At 45.8% G+C, this 19,832-nt stretch overlaps 1 protein-coding gene across 3 annotated transcripts in view; it reads left to right on the top strand.

Moving 5' to 3' along the window:
* The first annotated feature begins 19,224 nt into the window (after window positions 1-19,224).
* tm7sf3 (transmembrane 7 superfamily member 3) overlaps window positions 19,225-19,832 on the top strand; it is a 50,164-nt gene continuing 49,556 nt past the window's right edge. For all 3 annotated transcript variants that reach the window (XM_072551982.1, XM_072551983.1, XM_072551981.1), the window contains exon 1: window positions 19,225-19,412. In XM_072551982.1, coding sequence (XP_072408083.1) covers window positions 19,325-19,412 — 88 coding nt within the window. In that variant the 5' untranslated portion in view covers window positions 19,225-19,324. The remainder of the gene's footprint in view (window positions 19,413-19,832) is intronic.

The raw sequence follows: 19,832 nt of genomic DNA, 5'->3' as shown, positions 1-19,832 counted from the left end.
TCAATCAATGTGTGGGAATCAGATAGCTTCCCTGTAAGACCTGGAGTCAGGCAGGATTGCCCTCTCTCTCCTGCCTTGTTTCTGTGCTGCATAGAGCCATTTGCCAAATCCATCAGGAAGGATGCGAGCCTGAGAGGGGTGACTATTCCTGGCAGCGGGGGCCTGCAGGTTAAGGCCTCCCTGTACATGGATGACGTCGCCGTTTTCTGCTCGGACCCGCTGTCCGTGCGCAGACTCATGTGCATCTGTGACCAATTCAAGTGGGCCTCGGGGGCCAAGGTAAACCGAGGCAAGAGCGAGGCCATGCTCTTCGGGAACTGGGCCGACCAATCCTCTATCCCCTTCAGGACTGACCACCTGAAGGTGCTGGGTATTTGGTTCGGTGGGGCTGGGGCATGCGCCAAGATCTGGAAAGAGCAGATCAGGAAAATGAGGCAGAAACTAGGCAGATGGGAGCAACGGTCGCTCTCCATTGCCGGAAAAAACCTGGTCATCAGGTGTGAGGTACTCTCAGTATTGTTATATGTGGCACAGGTCTGGCCTATCTCCAGAACCTATGCCTCCGCAGTCACCCGGGCCATCTTTCACTTCATGTGGAGATCAAAGATGGACCGGGTCAGAAGGGACACAATGTACAAAGACCTGGGCAATGGGGGGAAAAATCACCCTGATGGCCACCTTTGTGTGTGGCTGCATCAAGCTGTGCATAAATCCCTGGTACGCAAACACCAAGTGTCACTACAAACTGAGGTTCTACCTGTCCCCGGTGTTGCAAAGGATGGGCCTGGCGTCGCTGCCGCGGAACGCTCCGAGTAGTTGGACCGTTCCGTATCACCTGTCCTTCGTGGAGAAATTTATGAAGAAAAACACCTTTGACCACAAGTCCATCAGGAAGTGGTCAGCACGTAGTGTCCTTGAGACTCTTCGGGAAAAGGGGAGGGAAGATCCTGTCAAGCGGTTCCCTGAGCAGACTGTCAAAGTCATTTGGCAGAATGCCTCATCGCCAGAACTTTCCAACAAGCACCAAGACATGGCTTGGCTGGTGGTAAGAAGGGCTCTGCCTGTGAGATCCTTAATGCATGCCCAGACTCTCTGCCGCACCGCACGCTGCCCTCAAAGCGGCTGCAGGGGGATGAGACTGTCACACACCTCTTCTGGAATGTGCCTACGCGAAGGAATTCTGGAGAGGAATGCAGTGGTGTTTGTCGAGGTTCGTCCCGAACAGCTCTGTGCCGTGGGACTCCATGCTCCACGGCCTGTTCCCCAGGACACACACCAAGACGAACATCAACTGTGCCTGGAGGATCATCAACTCGGTGAAGGACGCTCTTTGGTCTGTCTGAAACCTGTTGATCTTCCAGCTGAAGGAGTTGACCCCGACTGAGTGTTGCAGACTGGCACATTCCAAGGTCCAGGACTATGTGTTGAGGGATGCGCTGAAGCTTGGGGCAGCTGCCGCCAAGGCGCGGTGGGGAAAGACCACTGTGTAACATCTGCCTGTCTAAGAAGAACAGGGGACCCGCGCAGTCATTTGGGCTCCACTGACACCTCAGCAGAAGAGCTGGATAGTAAATGTACAGACTTGTATATAGGAAAAATAAATTTCGACGTCTGTACGTAAAGCAATGTAATGTGTGCAAAAGAATGGCATTGTATAGAGAGCCAAATAATTTTATGAATAAAGTATATTTTTGAAATAAAAAAAAATCTGTCGGGAGAAATCAGAGTTAACATTTCGGGCGCTGTGACCCTTCCTCAGAAATGGACCTGAAATGTTAACATTGATTTCTCTTCACAGACTCTGCCAGACTTGCTGAGCTTTTCCAGAAACTTCTGTTTTTGTTTCTGATTTACAGCATCAGTCTTTTTCTTAGCAACAGTAAGATCTTGAAGAGCTTGCCCGTAGATTGGGGGTGGCACAGTGATTAGTACTGCTGCCTCACAGCGCCAGAGACCCGGGTTCAATTCCCGCCTCCGGCAACTGTCTGTGTGGAGTTTGCACATTCTCCCCATGTCTGCGTGGGCTTCCTCTGGGTGCTCCGGTTTCCTCCCACAGTCCAAAAAATGTGCAGGTTAGGTGAATTGGCCATGCTAAATTGCCCGAAGTGTCAGATGTAGGGGAATGGGTCTGGGTGGGTTGCTCTTCGGAGGGTTGGTGTGGACTTGTTGGGCCGAAGGGCCTGTTTCCACACTGTAGGGAATCTAATCTAGATCCCTGAAAGCAGCAGGTCAGGTTAATGGAGAGGTTTAAGAAGTTGTATGGGATGTTTTACTTTTTCAGTCATGGCATTGAACTTTTACTGGAAAATATACCTTATTCATAAAAATTATGTACATACAAATGTTGGTTGAGAACAGCTCCATACTGTCTGGCACAAAAGGATTTGCTGATCCTCAGGATGTCAAACTGAAATGATGTCACTGATCCATCTTCTTACTTCAGGCTGCTGAGCACAGCTCCCTCCTGTGCACGTTTTGGAAGAACAAGTGCAAGCACTTCAATGGAATTGAGGTGGGGAAGGAGCGTCAAATTCCTTGGAATGGCGATAACCAGAAATCTTTCCTGGTCATCCCACATAGATGGATCATCAAGAAGGCACAACAACATCTCTTTTTTTCCTCAGGAGGCTAAGGAAACTCGTCGTGTCTAAAAGGACCCTCACCAACTTTTACAGATGAACCACAGAAAGCATTCTATGTAGGTGCATCACGGCTTGGTACGGCAACTGCTCTGCTCAGGAGTGTAAGAAACTACACAGAGTTGTAAGCACAGCACTGTCCATCATGCAAGCCAACCTCCCATCCACTGACTCCATCTGTGTTTCTCGACGCTGTGGAAGAGCAGCCAACATCATCAAAGACTCATCTGGTTATAATCTCTTACAACCTCTCCTGTCAGGCAGAAAATACAGAAGCTGAAACACACATACCAACAGGTTTAAGAACCATTATTATGGGAAGGACGCTGTGAAACTTGAAAGGAAAAGATTTACAAGGATTTTGACATGGTTTGGAGCGTTTGAGATATAGAGAGAGGCTGAATAGGCTGGGGCTGTTTTCCCCAGAGCATCGAAGGCTGAGGGTGACCTTAGAGGTTTATAAAATCATGACGGGCATGGATGTGGAAACAGACAAGATCTTTTTCCTTGGTGTGGGGGAGTCCTGAACTAGAGGGCATTGTTTAGGGTGAGAGGGGAAAGACTTAAAAGGGACCTAAGGGGCAATTTTTTCACACAGAGGCTCATGCGTGTATGGAATGAGCTGCCAGAGGAAGTAGTGGAGGCTGTTACAACATTTAAAAGGCACTTGATGGGTATATGAATAGGAAGGGTTTGGAGGGATATGGGCTAAGTGCTGGCAAATAGGACTAAATCAATTTCGGATATCTGGTCAGCTAGAGGGTCTGTTTCCATACTGTATATCTCTATGACTGTAAGGACAGCTTGTTCCCTGCTGTTATTAGATCGCTGACAGACCTGTCTAATATCTAATGATGATCTTGCTTTGTGCATGTCCTGTTCAGTGTAACCTTGTATGCATCGCCCAGTCTAAATGATCTGTATGTCCATTAATGATCTGCCTGTACTGCTCACAAAACAAAACTTTTTACAGTACTTAGGTACATGTGACAACAATAAATCAAATCACACATTTTATCCTGTTCCACATGTGTGGGGCTTAGTCTAGAAGATTATCCTGGAGGCCTCTGAGATAAAGAGCAAGGCTCCTAGTGATGCTCTGTGACGTTTAGCCTTCTTTCTCTCTCTCTCTCTCTCTCTCATCTTCTGAATACCATTGAAGATAAAGAACCTCTTGCTGTTCCATTGCCCTGCACTGGGATTGTCAGCCTGAATTACACACTGAAGCCTCTGGAGACAGACGTGACTGAATATCTGAAGGTGGGGCTTTGCACATTGAGCTATGATTGACAGGCAAATGGGTTTAGAATAAACAGCTGCAGTTAGGATGCTGAAACCCACATCATCATGAAGGGCTGAATGGCCTCTTTCTGTGCAGTAATTTTCTGGGATGACAAGTTTACTTTGTACATAATACGCTGTGAAAATAACTGTAGGCAGTGGGTTGCTTGGGATTAAAAGTTATTTATAGATTCAAAGGAAGCACCAAGAAACTTGGGGAGTTTCAAAACGCAGACAGGAAATGTGACAACAGCATGACCAATGTGAGTTCCAGAGAAGAATCAGATCAAACTTGAAATGTTAGCTGGTTTTCTGTTCACACATGTGTCCAGACAGGCTGAGTTTCTCTGGGATCAAATTGCAGCATCTCCAATATGTTTAATTGACCGCCACGCCTCTTCAGGAATGCCAACCCTGAAGAAAGTTTGCTCTTCCCTCCAACAAGAATTCTGATTGTCACTTCTCCCGCAGCATTCCAAATCCATCCACCCCCAGCCGACTATAGCCTAAATGCTGCCCCTTCCACACTTCACCTCAGCTCTGATGATGTGTCATCTAGACTTGAAATGTTAGCTTGTCCTCTCTCCACGGATGCTGCCCGACATGCTGTGAGCTCCGGCATTTTTAATTTTCAGTTCGGACTATACTGTAACTTCTCCCTTCAGTCTAGCAGAGATTGGTTGAACTCACTCTAGCTAGGGCTAGATCACTATTGTACTGATTAGGAGGAGACTGAATCTTAAGCAGAAATAACTCATTTTGAAGAGATGTGACTGATACTAGTAAAGGTACAATGGTAGCAACCTAGTTACAACAGCAACTTTAAGAAGATTATAAAATGATGCAGAAAAGATTCGTGAGAATGGTTTCAGGGATGAGGAAATGTAATTATATGGAAAGGTTTGTCTTTCAAGTGATGTGTGTTGGCTAGTTGCTTCAAACTGCTCCCACAGGCACTTACAGAGGTAGAGGGCACCACAATACACTAGCCCATACATTATGCAGAATTGTATGTTTCAAAGCATCTCTTTTTCATAAAAATAAATTGTACGCACTATTAGTTGCAGTTATCATTTCCCAGTAGACATACAAACAATGAAAATCATTGTTCACTAACAAAACATTGTGTAAGTATGGTCCATTCCACCTTTATCAGTCTCTGTACTTGCATTACATACATACTCTTTCAATTCTGCAGGTGTCCTAATGGGAAGTGTGCATGTTGTTGCTGGCTGCTCCTCTGGTACCTGCTCATTCCCAGGGTGATGTGCCTCTTCTGGGGAATGTTGTTCCCCTAGCAAGTGCTGTTGCGATGAGAATTGTTGCTGACCCATTTCTGCTGATGGGGAACAATGGATCTCTGAGACTGATGACAGTTTTATACTTGGTACAGACAGTGAGATTGCTTCTACCTGACCTGCTACCTGTGGTGAAGGTTCAGTTTCTCTTTTGGTATGTTGATGTCTGCAGTTGTAATGATATATCAGATTGTTCACGTAAACTACATATAGTCAACATGGAAACTGCTCAACAGGACCCAGGTTGTTCCAAGCATTGAATGTTTGCACTTTGACTTGTTCTCTGATAGGAGAAAGTGGGGACTGCAGATGCGGGAGAGTCAGATTCAAAAAGTGTGGCAATGGAAAAGCACAGCAGGTCAGGCAGCATCCGAGGAACAGGCAAGTCGACATTTCGGGCATAAGCCCTTTATCAGGAATGGTTCTCTGATATTCAGCTCTGGCAATGACTTGGCTGTCTGTCATTCACCTTGATTTTGTTACTGATGTCCCTTATTATTTCTAAATTCAGTAATTCTTCACCATTGGAAGAGTAGGTTGTATGCATCACAACATTATTCTTTGGACTGGATTACATAGAAACAGAAAATAGGTGCAGGAGTAGGCCATTTGGCCCTTTGAGCCTGCTCCACCATTCAATATGATCATGGCTGATCATGCAATTCTCAATATCCCACTCCCGCTTTCTCTCCATACCCCTTGATCCCTTTAGCCACAAGGGCCATGCCCAGCTCCCTCTTGAATATATCTAATGAGCTGGCCCCAACAGCTTCCTGTGGGAGAGAATTCCACAGGTTACAACTGAGTGAAGAAATTCTTCCTCATCTCAGTCCTGAATGGTTTACCCTTATTCTTAATCTGTGACCCCTAGTTCTGGACATCTCCAATATTCTTCCCATATCTAGCCTGTCCAGTCCCATCAAGATTTTATATGTTTCTATGAGATATTCCCCCCCACCTCAATATTCTAAATTTCAGTGAATACAAGCCCAGTCAATCCAGTTTTTCTTCATACGTCTGTCCTGTCATCCCGGGAATCAGTCTGGTGAACCTTCACTGGACTCCCTCAAAAGCAAACGCCAACTCGCGGAACATTTCAGAGAACATCTCTGGGACACATGCACCAAACATCCCCACCACCCTTTGGCCTACCACTTCAACTCCCCCTCCCACTGGCCCAATGACATGCAAGTCCTGGGCCCCCTCCACCGCCAAACCCAAGCCGCCTGATGACTGAAGGAAGAACGCCTCATTTTCCGCCTTGGGACCCTTCAACCACATGACATCAACATCGACTTCACTAGTTTCCAAACCTTCCACCTCATCCCAGATCCAACCCTCCAACTTGACACTGCCCTCTTGAATTGTCCTACCTGTCCATCTTTCTTCCCACCTACCCGCTCCACTCTCCCCACCAAACTATCACAATTGCCCCCCCCCACTTCCATCTACCTATCACCCTCGTGGCTACTTTGACCCAACCTCACCCCCAGTCCCCTCTTTATCTCTCAGCCCCCTTCGCCCTGCACATTCCTGATGAAGGGCTTTTACACAAAAGGTCAACTCTCCTGCTCCTCAGATACTGCCTCTCCCGCTGTGCTTTTCTAGCACCTCATTTTTCAACTCTCCAGCAGCTGCAGTCCTCACTTTCTCCTCTTTCCCTCAAATAGCAAGAATCTCCTTCCTCAGATTAGGAGACCAAAACTGCACACAGTCCACAAGCTGTGGCCTCACCAAGGCCCTGTTCACTCTCCCTGCCTTCAGTTTTTGAATGTTAGTCTGTGCTGGATTTTTTGCTGGGCTGATACTTCTACCTTTGCATTTAATTGGAGTTAGAGTGGAGATGAAACGTGGTGTTCAATCTCCTAAACATTTATGAAGTGCCTGATTTTTTTGTATTCATGAATTAAGGGCCATTGTCTCTCATCACACTGTCTGAAATGCTGTCATGACTGAAATGTGTTTTCAGTCTCACTGGGAGGCATTAATATCAGCTGGCCTAATTCCCGATGACAAGATAATCAGTTCTGGCAAAAGCACAGAGATTAAGTGCAAGTTTCATCATGTTCTTTCTGAGATATTGTGCACCATAAATGGCTCTCTGGTTTGCTCTGCTTGGTATCTGTTACAAGCATTGCATCAGCTGATATACGCCTTAACCACATTGTGAAGGGTTGACCATTACAAATATTCTCTTCCCTTCCTCACACTCAACTCAATTCCGTGATGGTGTGCACAGATGTGCTTCAGTTTTCACTTTCTCATCCCCTTGGGAACAATGACTCTCCTTGCTTTGTACAAAAGCCATCTTGGACTATCACTTTGTCTCCATCGCCCAACACACTAATATCACAAAAGGCATGTCTTTGACGCTTTCAGTTCATTCCTTCTGCAGATATTGGAGAGTTACATCTTGTGGTGTTCTTGTTTTAAGCAAGATGTGTGTTTTTTTCAGTTTAAAAGTCTCTGTTGGGTTAATGATATCTGGGCCATGTTGCGTTGTTGCTTCTCATTGAATCCAAAAGATCCCAAACTCTGCCTTAGCTTCCTCAATTTCCTTCATAGGGAAAGCTGGATTTAATGGCATATCAGCAATAAACACCCGTTTCCCTTGCTTGTATTGTCATGTCCAGCTGATATTTCTGTAAATGAAGTCACATTCTTTGCAGATGTTTCCCAACACGAAGAAGAGCTTTGAGGAAGATGCTTTGAAATGGCTCTGGATGGATTGTGTTGTCACTTTGTCTCTCTTTCTCTCTCTCTCTCAAATTATACGGATTACAATGATCACAAGAAAAAATAATAGGCAGGCATTCTTTCCCTATCTGCGTATAGCATCATTCAGTGTGTATGAATCCCTGTAAAGTGTGTGTGAATCTCTGGTATAACGCATGTTTCATTAATACAAATTGGCTATAACATGATTGACAAATTGTGGATGCTGTTTGGATAATGCAAACTTTCTACTGAACGAGTATAGTAATTTTCTATAGCGATCTTCTACAGCGTGATTTTCGACAGCAATTTCCATAGCGCAATTTTCAATAGCACGAGATTGCAGAGGAGCACAACTGTCATGTGATCACAGAACAACCTGTACAAAGGCAACTGCTTGTCCTGGCTGCCTAGGAGTCACTCCAAGTCTTCTCTTGCTGGGATCACACCACAAGGTGACTTCATCATTGACATTGTGGAGCTGCTGTGAAAGTATTGTCATCACGAGTTGTTTGAATTCCAGTGAGAGCTGCTGTTTGTTCTCTTCACCAATACCACTGCACGCCCTCAGCAGTGAAGTTATGACCCTAAATAGAAGCTTACACGCCAATTACAAATTAGGCAGGATTTTTGTTAAATAATTCCCAAGTCCCATAGATTGCTGCACTAGTTTCACACCAGTTGATTGCTGAATCTCTGCATCACCACGTATTTTGTTTGGATCTGAGTGGAACGAGTGGAGAATGTCAAGCTCCTGGGAGTGGTCATCCACAACAAGTTTTCTTGGACTCTTCATGTGGACGCACTGGTTACAAAGGCCCAACAATGTCTCTTTTTCCTCAGGCAGCAGAGGAAACTTGGCATGACAGTGAATACCCTTGCCAATTTTTATAGGTGCGCCATTCAGAGCATTCTGTCTGGATGTATTACTACCTGGTATGACAACTGTACCATTCAAGATCGGAGATGGTTATAGAGAATGGAGAACTCAGCCCAGACAGTCACAAAGGCCAACCTTCTATCTATCGAATCCATCTACTAGGCCCACTGTCAAGGAAAGGCCGCCAGCATTCTCAAAGATCCATCCCTGGCTTTTCTGCAACCTCTACCATCGAGGAGAAGGTACAGAAGCCTGAACACATGCACCAGCCATTTTCAAAACAGTTTCTACATTACTGTTGTTAGAATACTGAATGGACTCACAAACCCTTAACATTTGCCTATACCTGTGCTTTTGTTTTTGCTGCTGTTTATCTATTATTTACTTATCTATGCTACTCAACTCTGTGATCTGCCTATTGCTCACAAGACAAAGCTTTTCACTGTGTCTCAGTACATATGACAATCAATTCAATTCATTCCTTTCACCTGTGAATATGTGACTTCAGGCTTCTTCAGTTACACTTTCTTTTCAGCGACAGGCTCATCTGATGAGCTTTGTCCAGAACTACCTTAGTTTCTGCTGGTGTTTTGTGATGGATGCTTCCACTGTCTCTCCAAACCCAAAGGACAAGCTGATCATAACTTTCACTCCAGGAAGGTCACGGCCTAGCTCATGTTGTCTGTGCTGATGTGCTTATAGAGCACTGGGAATGTCAAATGGCAAGTGCAAAGGTTTGTGATACAAAAACAGAAACTATTGGAAAAACTCATCAAATTGGCAGCATCTGTGGAGGGAAAGCAGAGTTAACAGTGACCCTTTTACAGAACTAATTGTAACTCAGATAAATTTGGTATATATGCGGAAGATAGGGTGGGGGAACATAGGAAGAGTAAATGATAGGTTGAAATGGAGCCCAGAGAGAGTAAGAGAAAGAGAGAGAGAGAGAGAGAAAACAGCAGTTGGACAGACAAAGGACTGGGTAAAGGTCAGCCTTGGAGAATCATTAGCTGCTCATGGAGACTATCAGTAGCTGACAATGGATATTGTGTGTTGTAGTGGCCTATGTGATGACAAGAGCTGGTGTGTGAGGGTTGGGCTAAGGATATTTGGGCTAAGGATACAGGAGAAGGTGCTTGAGCCCTAAAATTATTGAACTTGTTATTGAGTTTTGAAGGCTGCAGGGTCAAACATTTGTGATGACTGACTGGCACTGAGCAAGTGGTTAGAAACCCGCTGCTTTCATTCAGTTTCAACTGCCGGTAACCATTGAACTAACCCCAAAGAGGCCAGTATCCTATCACCAAGTCACCCTTTACTTACACATGTACAGTACGTGAACTCTGACCAGCCAGCTCAGAGGCAGTCCCTAGAGATGGGAGAATCCCTGAGACTCCTGTTTATATCTGTCAGGCAGGGCTCCCTGATTAGCCCAGGTTAACATTCCCAACCAGGGAACTCATATGCAATGAGATCCTCTTCACCAACCTCATTCCAATCACTACACCACCCTAGACAGCAAGGTTGGTAAAGGCCTTTGCCTTGGCAAGTTGTTGTAAAATGCCTTCAATGGATAGTGAGTTCACAAAAAGCTTTCCTCAGAGCTTTCGCAGCAATACATAATTTCAGTTTTCCAGTTATTGTTTCACTGCTGCTGTGTTGTTAATGCAGTCTGTAGCAGTTGTCACTTTCTTGATGGCTCCATTCTTCTCTGTTTTGTCTTTCGGGCTGGATTTGAGGCAGTGGAATGCTCCTTAGAGTTATAGAGTCCCACAGCATGGAGACAGTCCCTTCAGCCCAAACTGGTCCATACTGACCAAAACGTCCATCCACATTAACCCCATTTCCCTGCACTTAGCCCATATCTTTTTAAACCTTTCCTATCCATGGATTTGTCCAAAGGCCTTTTAAGTGTTGTTAATGTATCACTTCTGCTGGCAGTTCATTCCATACACGTACCACCCTCTGTGTAAAAATGTTGCCCCTCAGGTTCCCTTTTATTCTTTACTCTTAAACCTTAAACCTGATGCCCTTTAGTCCTTGATATCCCAAAGCTGGGAAAAAGACTGAGTGCATTCACCCTATCCATGCCTCTCATGATCTTATATACCTCTATAACTTCCACCCCTCAGTCTCCTACACTCTAAAGAAAAATGTCCTAGCTTGTCCAATCCCTCCCTATAACTCACACCATTGAGTCCAGGCAACATCGTAGTAAATTTATTTTGCACCCTTTTCAGTATAATAACATCCCTCCTTCAGCAAGGTGACCAAGACTGAACACAATACTCCATGTGCAGTCTCACCACCATCCTGCATAACTGCAACATAACTTCCCAATTTCTACACTCAGTACCTTGACTGATGAAGGCCAGTGTCCCAAAAGCCTTCTTCACTGCCCTGTCTACCTGTGATTCCACTTTCAGAGAACCGTGCGCCTGAACTCCAAGATCCCCTTTTTTCCACTCCACTCCTTAAGGCCCTGCCCTACCACGAAATTCCTACCTCAGTTTAACTTTACAAACCTCATATTTATCTATATTAAACTCCATTTGCCATTTCTTGGACCACTTCCCCAACTGATCAAGTCCTGCTGCAATTTCTGATAACCTTCCTTACTATCTGTGTTACCGCTGATTTTATTGTCATCTGCAAACTTACTAATCAAGCCTTGTCTATTCTCATCCAAATTATTGATACAGATAACAAACAGTAATGGGCCCAGCACTGACCCCTGAAGCACTCCACTAGTCTCAGACCTCCAGTCCGACAAGCATCCCTCCACTATTTACCCTCTGTTTCCCACCATCAAGCCAATTTTGTGTCCAGTTTGCCAGGTCACACTGGATTCCTTGCAACCTAACCTTTCAGAGCAGCATACCATGTGGAAACTTATCAAAGGCCTCACTGAAATCCATTGAGACTACACCAACCACTCTTCCGAGTCACTTCATCAAAGAACCCTAACAAACTTGTAAGGCATGATCTCCTATTCACACTGACTACTCCTAGTCAAACCTTGTCTTTTAAATGCATGTATATAATATCTCTCAGAATCTTCTTAAGTAACTTATCTACCACAGATGTTAGTCTTACTGGTCTATGGTTCCCAGGTTTCTCTTTGCAGTCCTCCTTGAATAATGGCACAACATTTGCTACCCTCCAGTCTTCTGGGACCTCACACGTGGGTAATGAGGATGCATAAATATCAGCCAAGGCCCCCTTGGAAAAGGCTGCATTACTCACACTCTTTCATCTACGGCAACACCATATTCACTAGAAAGACATCCAGACCTGGTAAATATCTTATAATCATTTAGGATCTGTTCATCAACCAATGGCGTAGTGACCTGTGAGACACTGCCAAACTCTTCTGGTGAGTTTAACATTACCAGTCCAATGTTTAAGACTTGGTTCCCAGGGACAAGTGGGTTTTGTTTAACATCAATTGTCTGGAACTGTAAATCTTCATTTTTCCCATTGCATTGTGCTCCCACCTTCATTTTTCCTCTTGGATGATATCATTGGCTACAAGAGCAGTGGGGTGGCATCGTGGCTTAGTGATTAGCACTGCTGCCTCACTGCGCCAGGGACCCGAGTTTGATTCCAACCTCGGGCAACTGTCTGTGTGGAGTTTGTACATTCTTCCTGTACCTGTGTAGACTTCCTCCGGGTGCTCTGGTTTCCTCCCACAGCCCAAAGATGTGTAGTTAGGTGGATTGGCCATGGGAAATTGCTCATAGTGTAGGTTAGGTGCATTAGTCAGAGGTAAATATAGGGTAGAGGAATGGGTCTGGGTGGGTTACTCTTCGGAGGGTACATGTGGACTTGTTGGGCCAAAGGGTCTGTTTCCACACTGTAGCGATTCTATAAAAAACCTACATGGGAACCCCAACCCTGACTTGGAAATATATCACTATTCCTTCAGTGTCACTGGAATCAAAATCCTGGAATCATCTCCCTTAAGGGCATTGTGGGGTACTAACACTACATGGACTGCAGCAGTTCAAGAAGGCAGCTTACCACCTTCTCAAGGGGCAACTAGGGATGGGCAATAAATGCTGGGCCTAGCCAGTGATGCCCATGTCCCACAAGTGAATTGAAAAAACACTGACCTTACTGTCAAAGTTAAAAATCACACAACATCAGGTTATAATCCAACAAGTTTAACTGGAAGCACTAGCTTTCAGAGCACCGTTCCTTCATAAGGTGATTGTCCAGGTAGTTGTCCACCTGATGAAGGAGCGACACTCCGAAAGCTAATGCTTCCAATTAAACCTGTTGGACTATAACCTGGTGTTGTGTGATTTTTAATTTTGTACACCCTAGTCCAACACCGGCATCTCCAAATCATGCTTACTGTCAAAAGTATCATTCTTGGGTCACTATCTTGAGCCACTTCACATAAATCATGATGTTGCACAGACACATTGCATTCAATTGATTTCCTGCTTCTGTTGTTATCAATGTCACTGTTACAAACCACTTATCACCTCTCATCAAACTGTACTACTGCGTCAAGTGATTTGCCAGAATCATCCTGTAGTCATCTTGATCAGCTTCTTTTCCTTCTTGCTTCTTTTGCCCACTCCAATTTGCCTATCGGATCACCAGATCCACGTCAGATTGCCCTTCACTCCTCCCTAGAACATCTTGACACCAAGAACAGCTATGAAAGAATCCTACTCATTGACACAGTTCAGCCTTCAACACTATTATCCCCTTGAGACTGATTACTAAACTTAGTGATCTCGGACTAAGCCTCACTCTCTGCAACTGGTTTCTCAGTTTCCTGACCCACAGGCCACAATCAGTGAAGATTGGGGACAATATTTCATCCTCACTAACACACAACACTGGAGCCCCCCAGGGCTATGTACTCAGCCCCTACTGTACTCATTGTACACCCATGACTGTGTTGCTAAATACCAGACCAATGCCATTTAAAAGCTCACTGATGACACCACCATGGTCGGTCAAATCTCAGATGGCGATGGATCAGACTTCAGGTGGGAGGTGGAAGACCTGGAAAAATGGTGCACTGAGAACAACCTAGCTCTCAATGCTGGCAAAGCCAAGGAACTCATTATTGACTTATGGCGGGATGTTACTCATGCTCCCCCGACACATTAACAGCACAGAGGTGGAACGAGTGGAGTGTGTCAAGCTCCTGGGAGTGGTCATTCCATAACAAGCATTCTTGGACTCTTCATGTGGACGCACTGGTTACAAAGGCCCAACAATGTCTCTTCTCACTCAGACAGCTGAGGAAATTTGGCATGACGGTGAATACCCTTGCCAACTTTTATAGGTGCGCCATTGTAACCATTCTTTCTGGATGTATCACTACCTGGTATGGCAACTGTACCATTCAAGATCGGAGACAGTTACAGACAGTGGTGAACTCGGCGCGGACAATCACAAAGGCCAACCTCCCATCTTTAGAATCCATCTACCAGGCCCGTGTCATGGAAAGGCAGCCAGCATTCTCAAAGATCCATCCCACCCTGACAATGTTTTTCTACAACCTCCACCATTGTTTTTGCCGCTGTTTACCTATTATTTACTATCTACGCTACTTAACTCTGTGATCTGCCTGTATTTCTTGCAAGACAAAACTTTTCACTCTGCCTCGGTACACGTGACAATAAATTCAATTCAATTCAATTCAATTTCCAGCAAAGCATATAAATGCAAAGCAATTCAGCTTTTTGCAGTTAGAGAACTGCTTCTCCAAATTGAAAAATGCCGCCGTTACCTTTGTGTGGTATCCTCCACGATGTTTATATCTTATATTCTGACCTGGATCTTTTTGCTGAGTTTTCTGCAAATATTTGTTCTTTCTTCCCCAATCTGTTGTCTCATTCACCCTGGGCTGTCTCTCAACATAATGCAATGCTTCATCCATTCTCCCATCAGTAAGCTCTGGATGATGATTGATAATCTCAGAAATTCTGCACTTGTGAATCACTTTCTTGAGAGTTAGGACCTGGGTTTTTCTGTCAATAAGACACTGAAAGCTAACATGTGGAGGCAGCAACAATTAGGAAGGCCTTGAGGGGTCTGGATTGAGTAAATTGGGAGAGAAATTTATCCCTATTTAGAGGACCTAGAATGTCAGGATCCAGATTGAAGACCATTATCCCAAGAAGTATAACTGTCTTGATGCAGGGAGGGGTCTGGAGTGCACTGTCAGAGAGTGTGCAGGAGGTAGCCTCATTTTAGGCACTGTTATCTGGAAGGAGGCAGGAGAATGATATGAAGCAAATTGATTGCTCCATAAGTGAAAATAAAACCAGGACAACTTGCAAACGAATCACACTGGTCTGAATTGTAAACCTCAGACCACAACTCCCATACATTACATTACATTAATTTCCAATACATTAATTTCCAAATGCAATAAATAGTTTATTAACTGACACCTATGGGAACAGAGGAATGCCAATTGATCAAATATTTTGGATAATCAAGAGGTCCACATAAAAACATGCACTAAAAATTAGAAACATAATGCAGGAGGTATACACATTATACTTTATTTACAGCATAAATCACTGAAATAATAACACAACTTTATCTTAAATAAAACTTACTGGCAGAGAGCCTTATTTCTCATTGCGACAATTCAGACATCGTGGAGATTGCAATGATGCAGGAAAAGTAGTGCTATTTGAGTTCTGTAATTTTTGCCGCTTTATCGGGAGTGCTGGTTGATTAAGGGTTTTTTTTAAGATTAGATTACTTACAGTGTGGAAACAGGCCCTTCGGCCCAACAAGTCCACACCGCCCCGCCGAAGCGCAACCCACCCATACCCCTACATCTACCCCTTACCTAACACTACGGGCAATTTAGCATGGCCAATTCACCTGACCTGCACATCTTTGGACTGTGGGAGGAAACCGGAGTACCCGGAGGAAACCCACGCAGACACGGGGAGAATGTGCAAACTCCACACAGAGAGTCGCCTGAGGCGGGAATTGAACCCGGGTCTCTGGCGCTGTGAGGCAGCAGTGCTAACCACTGTGCCACCGTGCCGCCCACGGTGGTTAAAATCTCTGATCTCAAAACTCCAAGACCTGGGTCTCAACTCCGCCTCCTGCAACTGGATACGCAGCTCCCTGACTCACAGACCACAATCAGTGAGGATAGACAACCGCACTTAACACTGGACCCACCCCACGAAGGATACATCCTCCCTGGGTATTCCCTGGACACCCACCACTGTGCAGCCAAATTCCGAACAGACACCATCTACAAGTTTGCTGATGACAACACCTTGGTGGGACGGATATCAAGGAACAATGAGCTAGAATACAGAAAGGAGGTGGAGGGCTTAGTGATGTGATCCAATGAGAACAACCTCTCTCTCCATTTCAGCAAAACTAAAGAACTGATCATCGACTTCAGAAAGAAAAGAGGAGAACAAACCCCCATCTACATCAACAGGGCTGAGGTTGAGAGGGTGGATAGCGTCAAGTTCCTTGGAGTGACAATAACTGATAACCTGTCCTGGACTTCCCACATAGATGCAACAGTCAAGAAGGCACAACAATGCCTCCTCTTCCTCTGGCTCAGGAAATTCGGCATGTCCATAAGGACCCTCACCAACTCCTACTGATGCCCCATTGGGAGCATACTGTCCGGGTGTATAACAGCCTGGTACAGCAACTGCTTTGACCAGGACTGTAAGAAACTTCAGAAGGTGGTGTGCACAGCCCACACCATCACGGAAACCAACCTTCCATCCATGGACTCCATTACACAGCTAGGTAAAAACAATAACTGCAGATGCTGGAAACCAGATTCTGGATTAGTGGTGCTGGAAGAGCACAGCAGTTCAGGCAGCATCCAAGGAGCAACAAAATTGACGTTTCAGGCAAAAGCCCTTCATCAGGAATAAAGGCAGTGAGCCTGAAGTGTGGAGAGATAAGCTAGAGGAGGGTGGGGGTGGGGAGAGAGTAGCATAGAGTACAATGGGTGATTGGGGGAAGAGATGAAGGTGTTAGGTCAGGGAGGAGAGGGTGGAGTGGATAGGTGGAAAAGGAGCTAGGCAGGTCGGACAAGTCTGGACAAGTCAAGGGGACAGTGCTGAGCTGGAAGTTTGAAACTAGGATGAGGTGGGGGAAGGGGAAATGAGGAAACTGTTGAAGTCCACATTGATGCCCTGGGGTTGAAGTGTTCCGAGGCGGAAGATGAGGCGTTCTTCCTCCAGGCGTCTGGTGGTGAGGGAGCGGCGGTGAAGGAGGCCCAGGACCTCCATGTTCTCGGCAGAGTGTGAGGGGGAGTTGAAATGTTGGGCCACGGGGCGGTTTGGTTGATTGGTGCGGGTGTCTCGGAGATGTTCCCTAAAGCGCTCTGCTAGGAGGCGCCCAGTCTCCCCAATGTAGAGGAGACTGCATCGGGAGCAACGGATACAATAGATGATATTAGTGGATGTGCAAGTAAAACTTTGATGGATGTGGAAGGCTCCTTTATGGCCTTGGATAGAGGTGAGGGAGGAGGTGTGGGCACAGGTTTTACAGTTCCTGCGGTGGCAGGGGAAAGTGCCAGGATGGGAGGGTGGGTCGTAGGGGGGGGAGGGATTGGACCTGACCAGGTAGTCACGGAGGGAACGGTCTTTGCGGAAGGTGGGAAGGGGTGGGGCGGGAAATATATCCCTGGTGGTGGGGTCTTTTTGGAGGTGGCGGAAATGTCGGCGAAAATGATTTGGTTTATGTGAAGGTTTGTAGGGTGGAAGGTGAGCACCAGGGGCGTTCTGTCCTTGTTATGGTTGGAGGGGTGGGGTCTGAGGGCGGAGGTACGGGATGTGGACGAGATCTGGTGGAGGGCATATTTAACCACATGGGAAGGGAAATTGTGGTTTCTAAAGAAGGAGGCCATCTGGTGTGTTCTATGGTGGAACTGGTCCTCCTGGGAGCAGATACGGCGGAGGTGGAGGAATTGGGAATACGGGATGGCATTTTTGCAAGAGATAGGGTGGGAAGAGGTGTAATCCAGGTAGCTGTGGGAGTCGGTGGGTTTGTAAAAAATGTCAGTGTCAAGTCAGTCATCACTAATGGAGATGGAGAGGTCCAGGAAGGGGATAGAGGTGTCAAAGATGGTCCAGGTAAATTTAAGGTCAGGGTGGAATGTGTTGGTGAAGTTGATGAATTGCTCAACCTCCTCGCGGGAGCACGAGGTGGCGCCGATACAGTCATCAATGTAGCGGAGGAAGAAGCTCACTGCTGCAGAAAGGCTGCCAATATCATCAAAGACCCCTCCCACCCCAGTAATGATCTCCTACAACCTCTTCCATCAGGCAGGAGATTCAGAAGCTTGAACACACACCAACAGGTTCAGGAAGAACTTCTTCCCAGCCGTTATTACACTGATGAATGGACTCTCTATCTTTGAATAATGCTGACCTTGTTAATGTTGATCTTTCTTCGCACACGTCCTGTGCAGTGTAACCTGTATGCCTCACTTTGTCCAAGGTTTGTTCACTCTGCATGTCCTTGCTATGATCTGCTTGTCATGCTCACAAAGAAAGCTTTTCACTGTACCTAGGTACATGTGACAATCAATCAAACCAATCAATCAATCAAAAACAAAGTTTGCTGTATTTTAAAAATTGTTAGAGAGCAAAAAGTAAGGAAAAGAAAATCTGTGACCTTAAATTACTATGAGTCAGAATATCTGGGCATTTTCCAGCCTTTGCTGCTGTGGAAAATCAACATGGAATACCAGGAAGAGGATGCCACTCGGCCTCTGAGCCATATGATCGTGGCTGATCATCCAACTCAGTTCCCTGTTCCCGCATTCCCCTATAACCTCTGGCTCCTTTAGCCCCAAATGCTATGTCCGATTCCTTACAACCAGAAACAAAAACATAAATTGCTGGAAAAGCTCAGCAGGTCTGCGGGGAGAAATCAGGGTTAACATTAACTCTGACAGACCTGCTGAGCTTTTCCAGCAATTTCTGTTTTTGTTTCTGATTTACAGTTTTTTTCGGTTTTCCTTGAGAGCCCACAGTGATTTGGCCTCAGCTCCTTGTCGTGGTCATGTATTCCACAGGCTCATTCAAGAAGACAGAATTGGGTATGTTCAGCCCCACTCTGTGTTGTTCTGACCCCTGCGGGTGAATGCTGGCAGGCTGGACGCGATTGGCCGAATGATCTCATTCTGGCTCCGACCACTGTGGGATTTTTATGTTCTGTAAGACTGTGATAAAGCGTTTTCCTGAAAGCGATGGTGCGGTCAAGAGAGGGTTGCGTGCTGGGCTGGGTGGGAGTGAGACGGGGGTGGGTGGGAAGGGTTAATAGAGCCCAGAGCTGATTCATATCACGAGGAGATGCTGTGATCAGGAGTTGGGGCAGGTTCCGGATATTGAAGCGCTCTGCGATTGACTGAGTGCCTGTGTGTGTAAAAGGAGGAGACTCAGAGAACTTTCTCTGTACTGGGACAGTAACAGCAGTGTCTTTCTCCTGAACCATTCACAGGAATAAGCCAGTAAACCCGAGACAGAGACATGCCGTCCTTCCCCCGGATACAGAGTCCTCTCTGGGCTGTACCTTTCCTCTTGCTCCTAGCCCTGTCCCAACCCCAGGCTCCTGCAGGTGAGTGCTCCCTGTTTATCCCACCCTCTCGAGGGAGGCCGGGGTTATTTTCTCTTTTTTTCAGGGGCTCTCCCTTGAAATCTGGTCGTCGATGCAAAAACGTTACATTTTCAAAGCGCCGCTTGCTCTTTTTAAAGTAGTTACAAGGGAAGCGACAAGGGAATTATCGTGAACCTCTGCACTTAAGTTGCAACTCTTTTGTAGTTTTCAACACCACAGCGATAAATGTTGCGGTATTAACGAATTTCTTTGGTAAAAGAGTACACGATGTCCTCTGTAGAGTTGTTCCTGCCCGCAGTTGGGGGGTACAGACTGTTATTGTTATGTGTAATTACTGATGCCTGGGTTAGAGCCGCTATTTGAGTTTGATTCAACCAGTAAATCACTTTGGTTTGTCATATTACACGGAGCTGCTGTTAT

This window comes from Chiloscyllium punctatum, chromosome 32 (assembly GCF_047496795.1).
Source record: "Chiloscyllium punctatum isolate Juve2018m chromosome 32, sChiPun1.3, whole genome shotgun sequence".
Lineage (NCBI taxonomy): Eukaryota > Metazoa > Chordata > Chondrichthyes > Orectolobiformes > Hemiscylliidae > Chiloscyllium > Chiloscyllium punctatum.
This window is presented reverse-complemented; position numbering and strand designations above follow the sequence as displayed.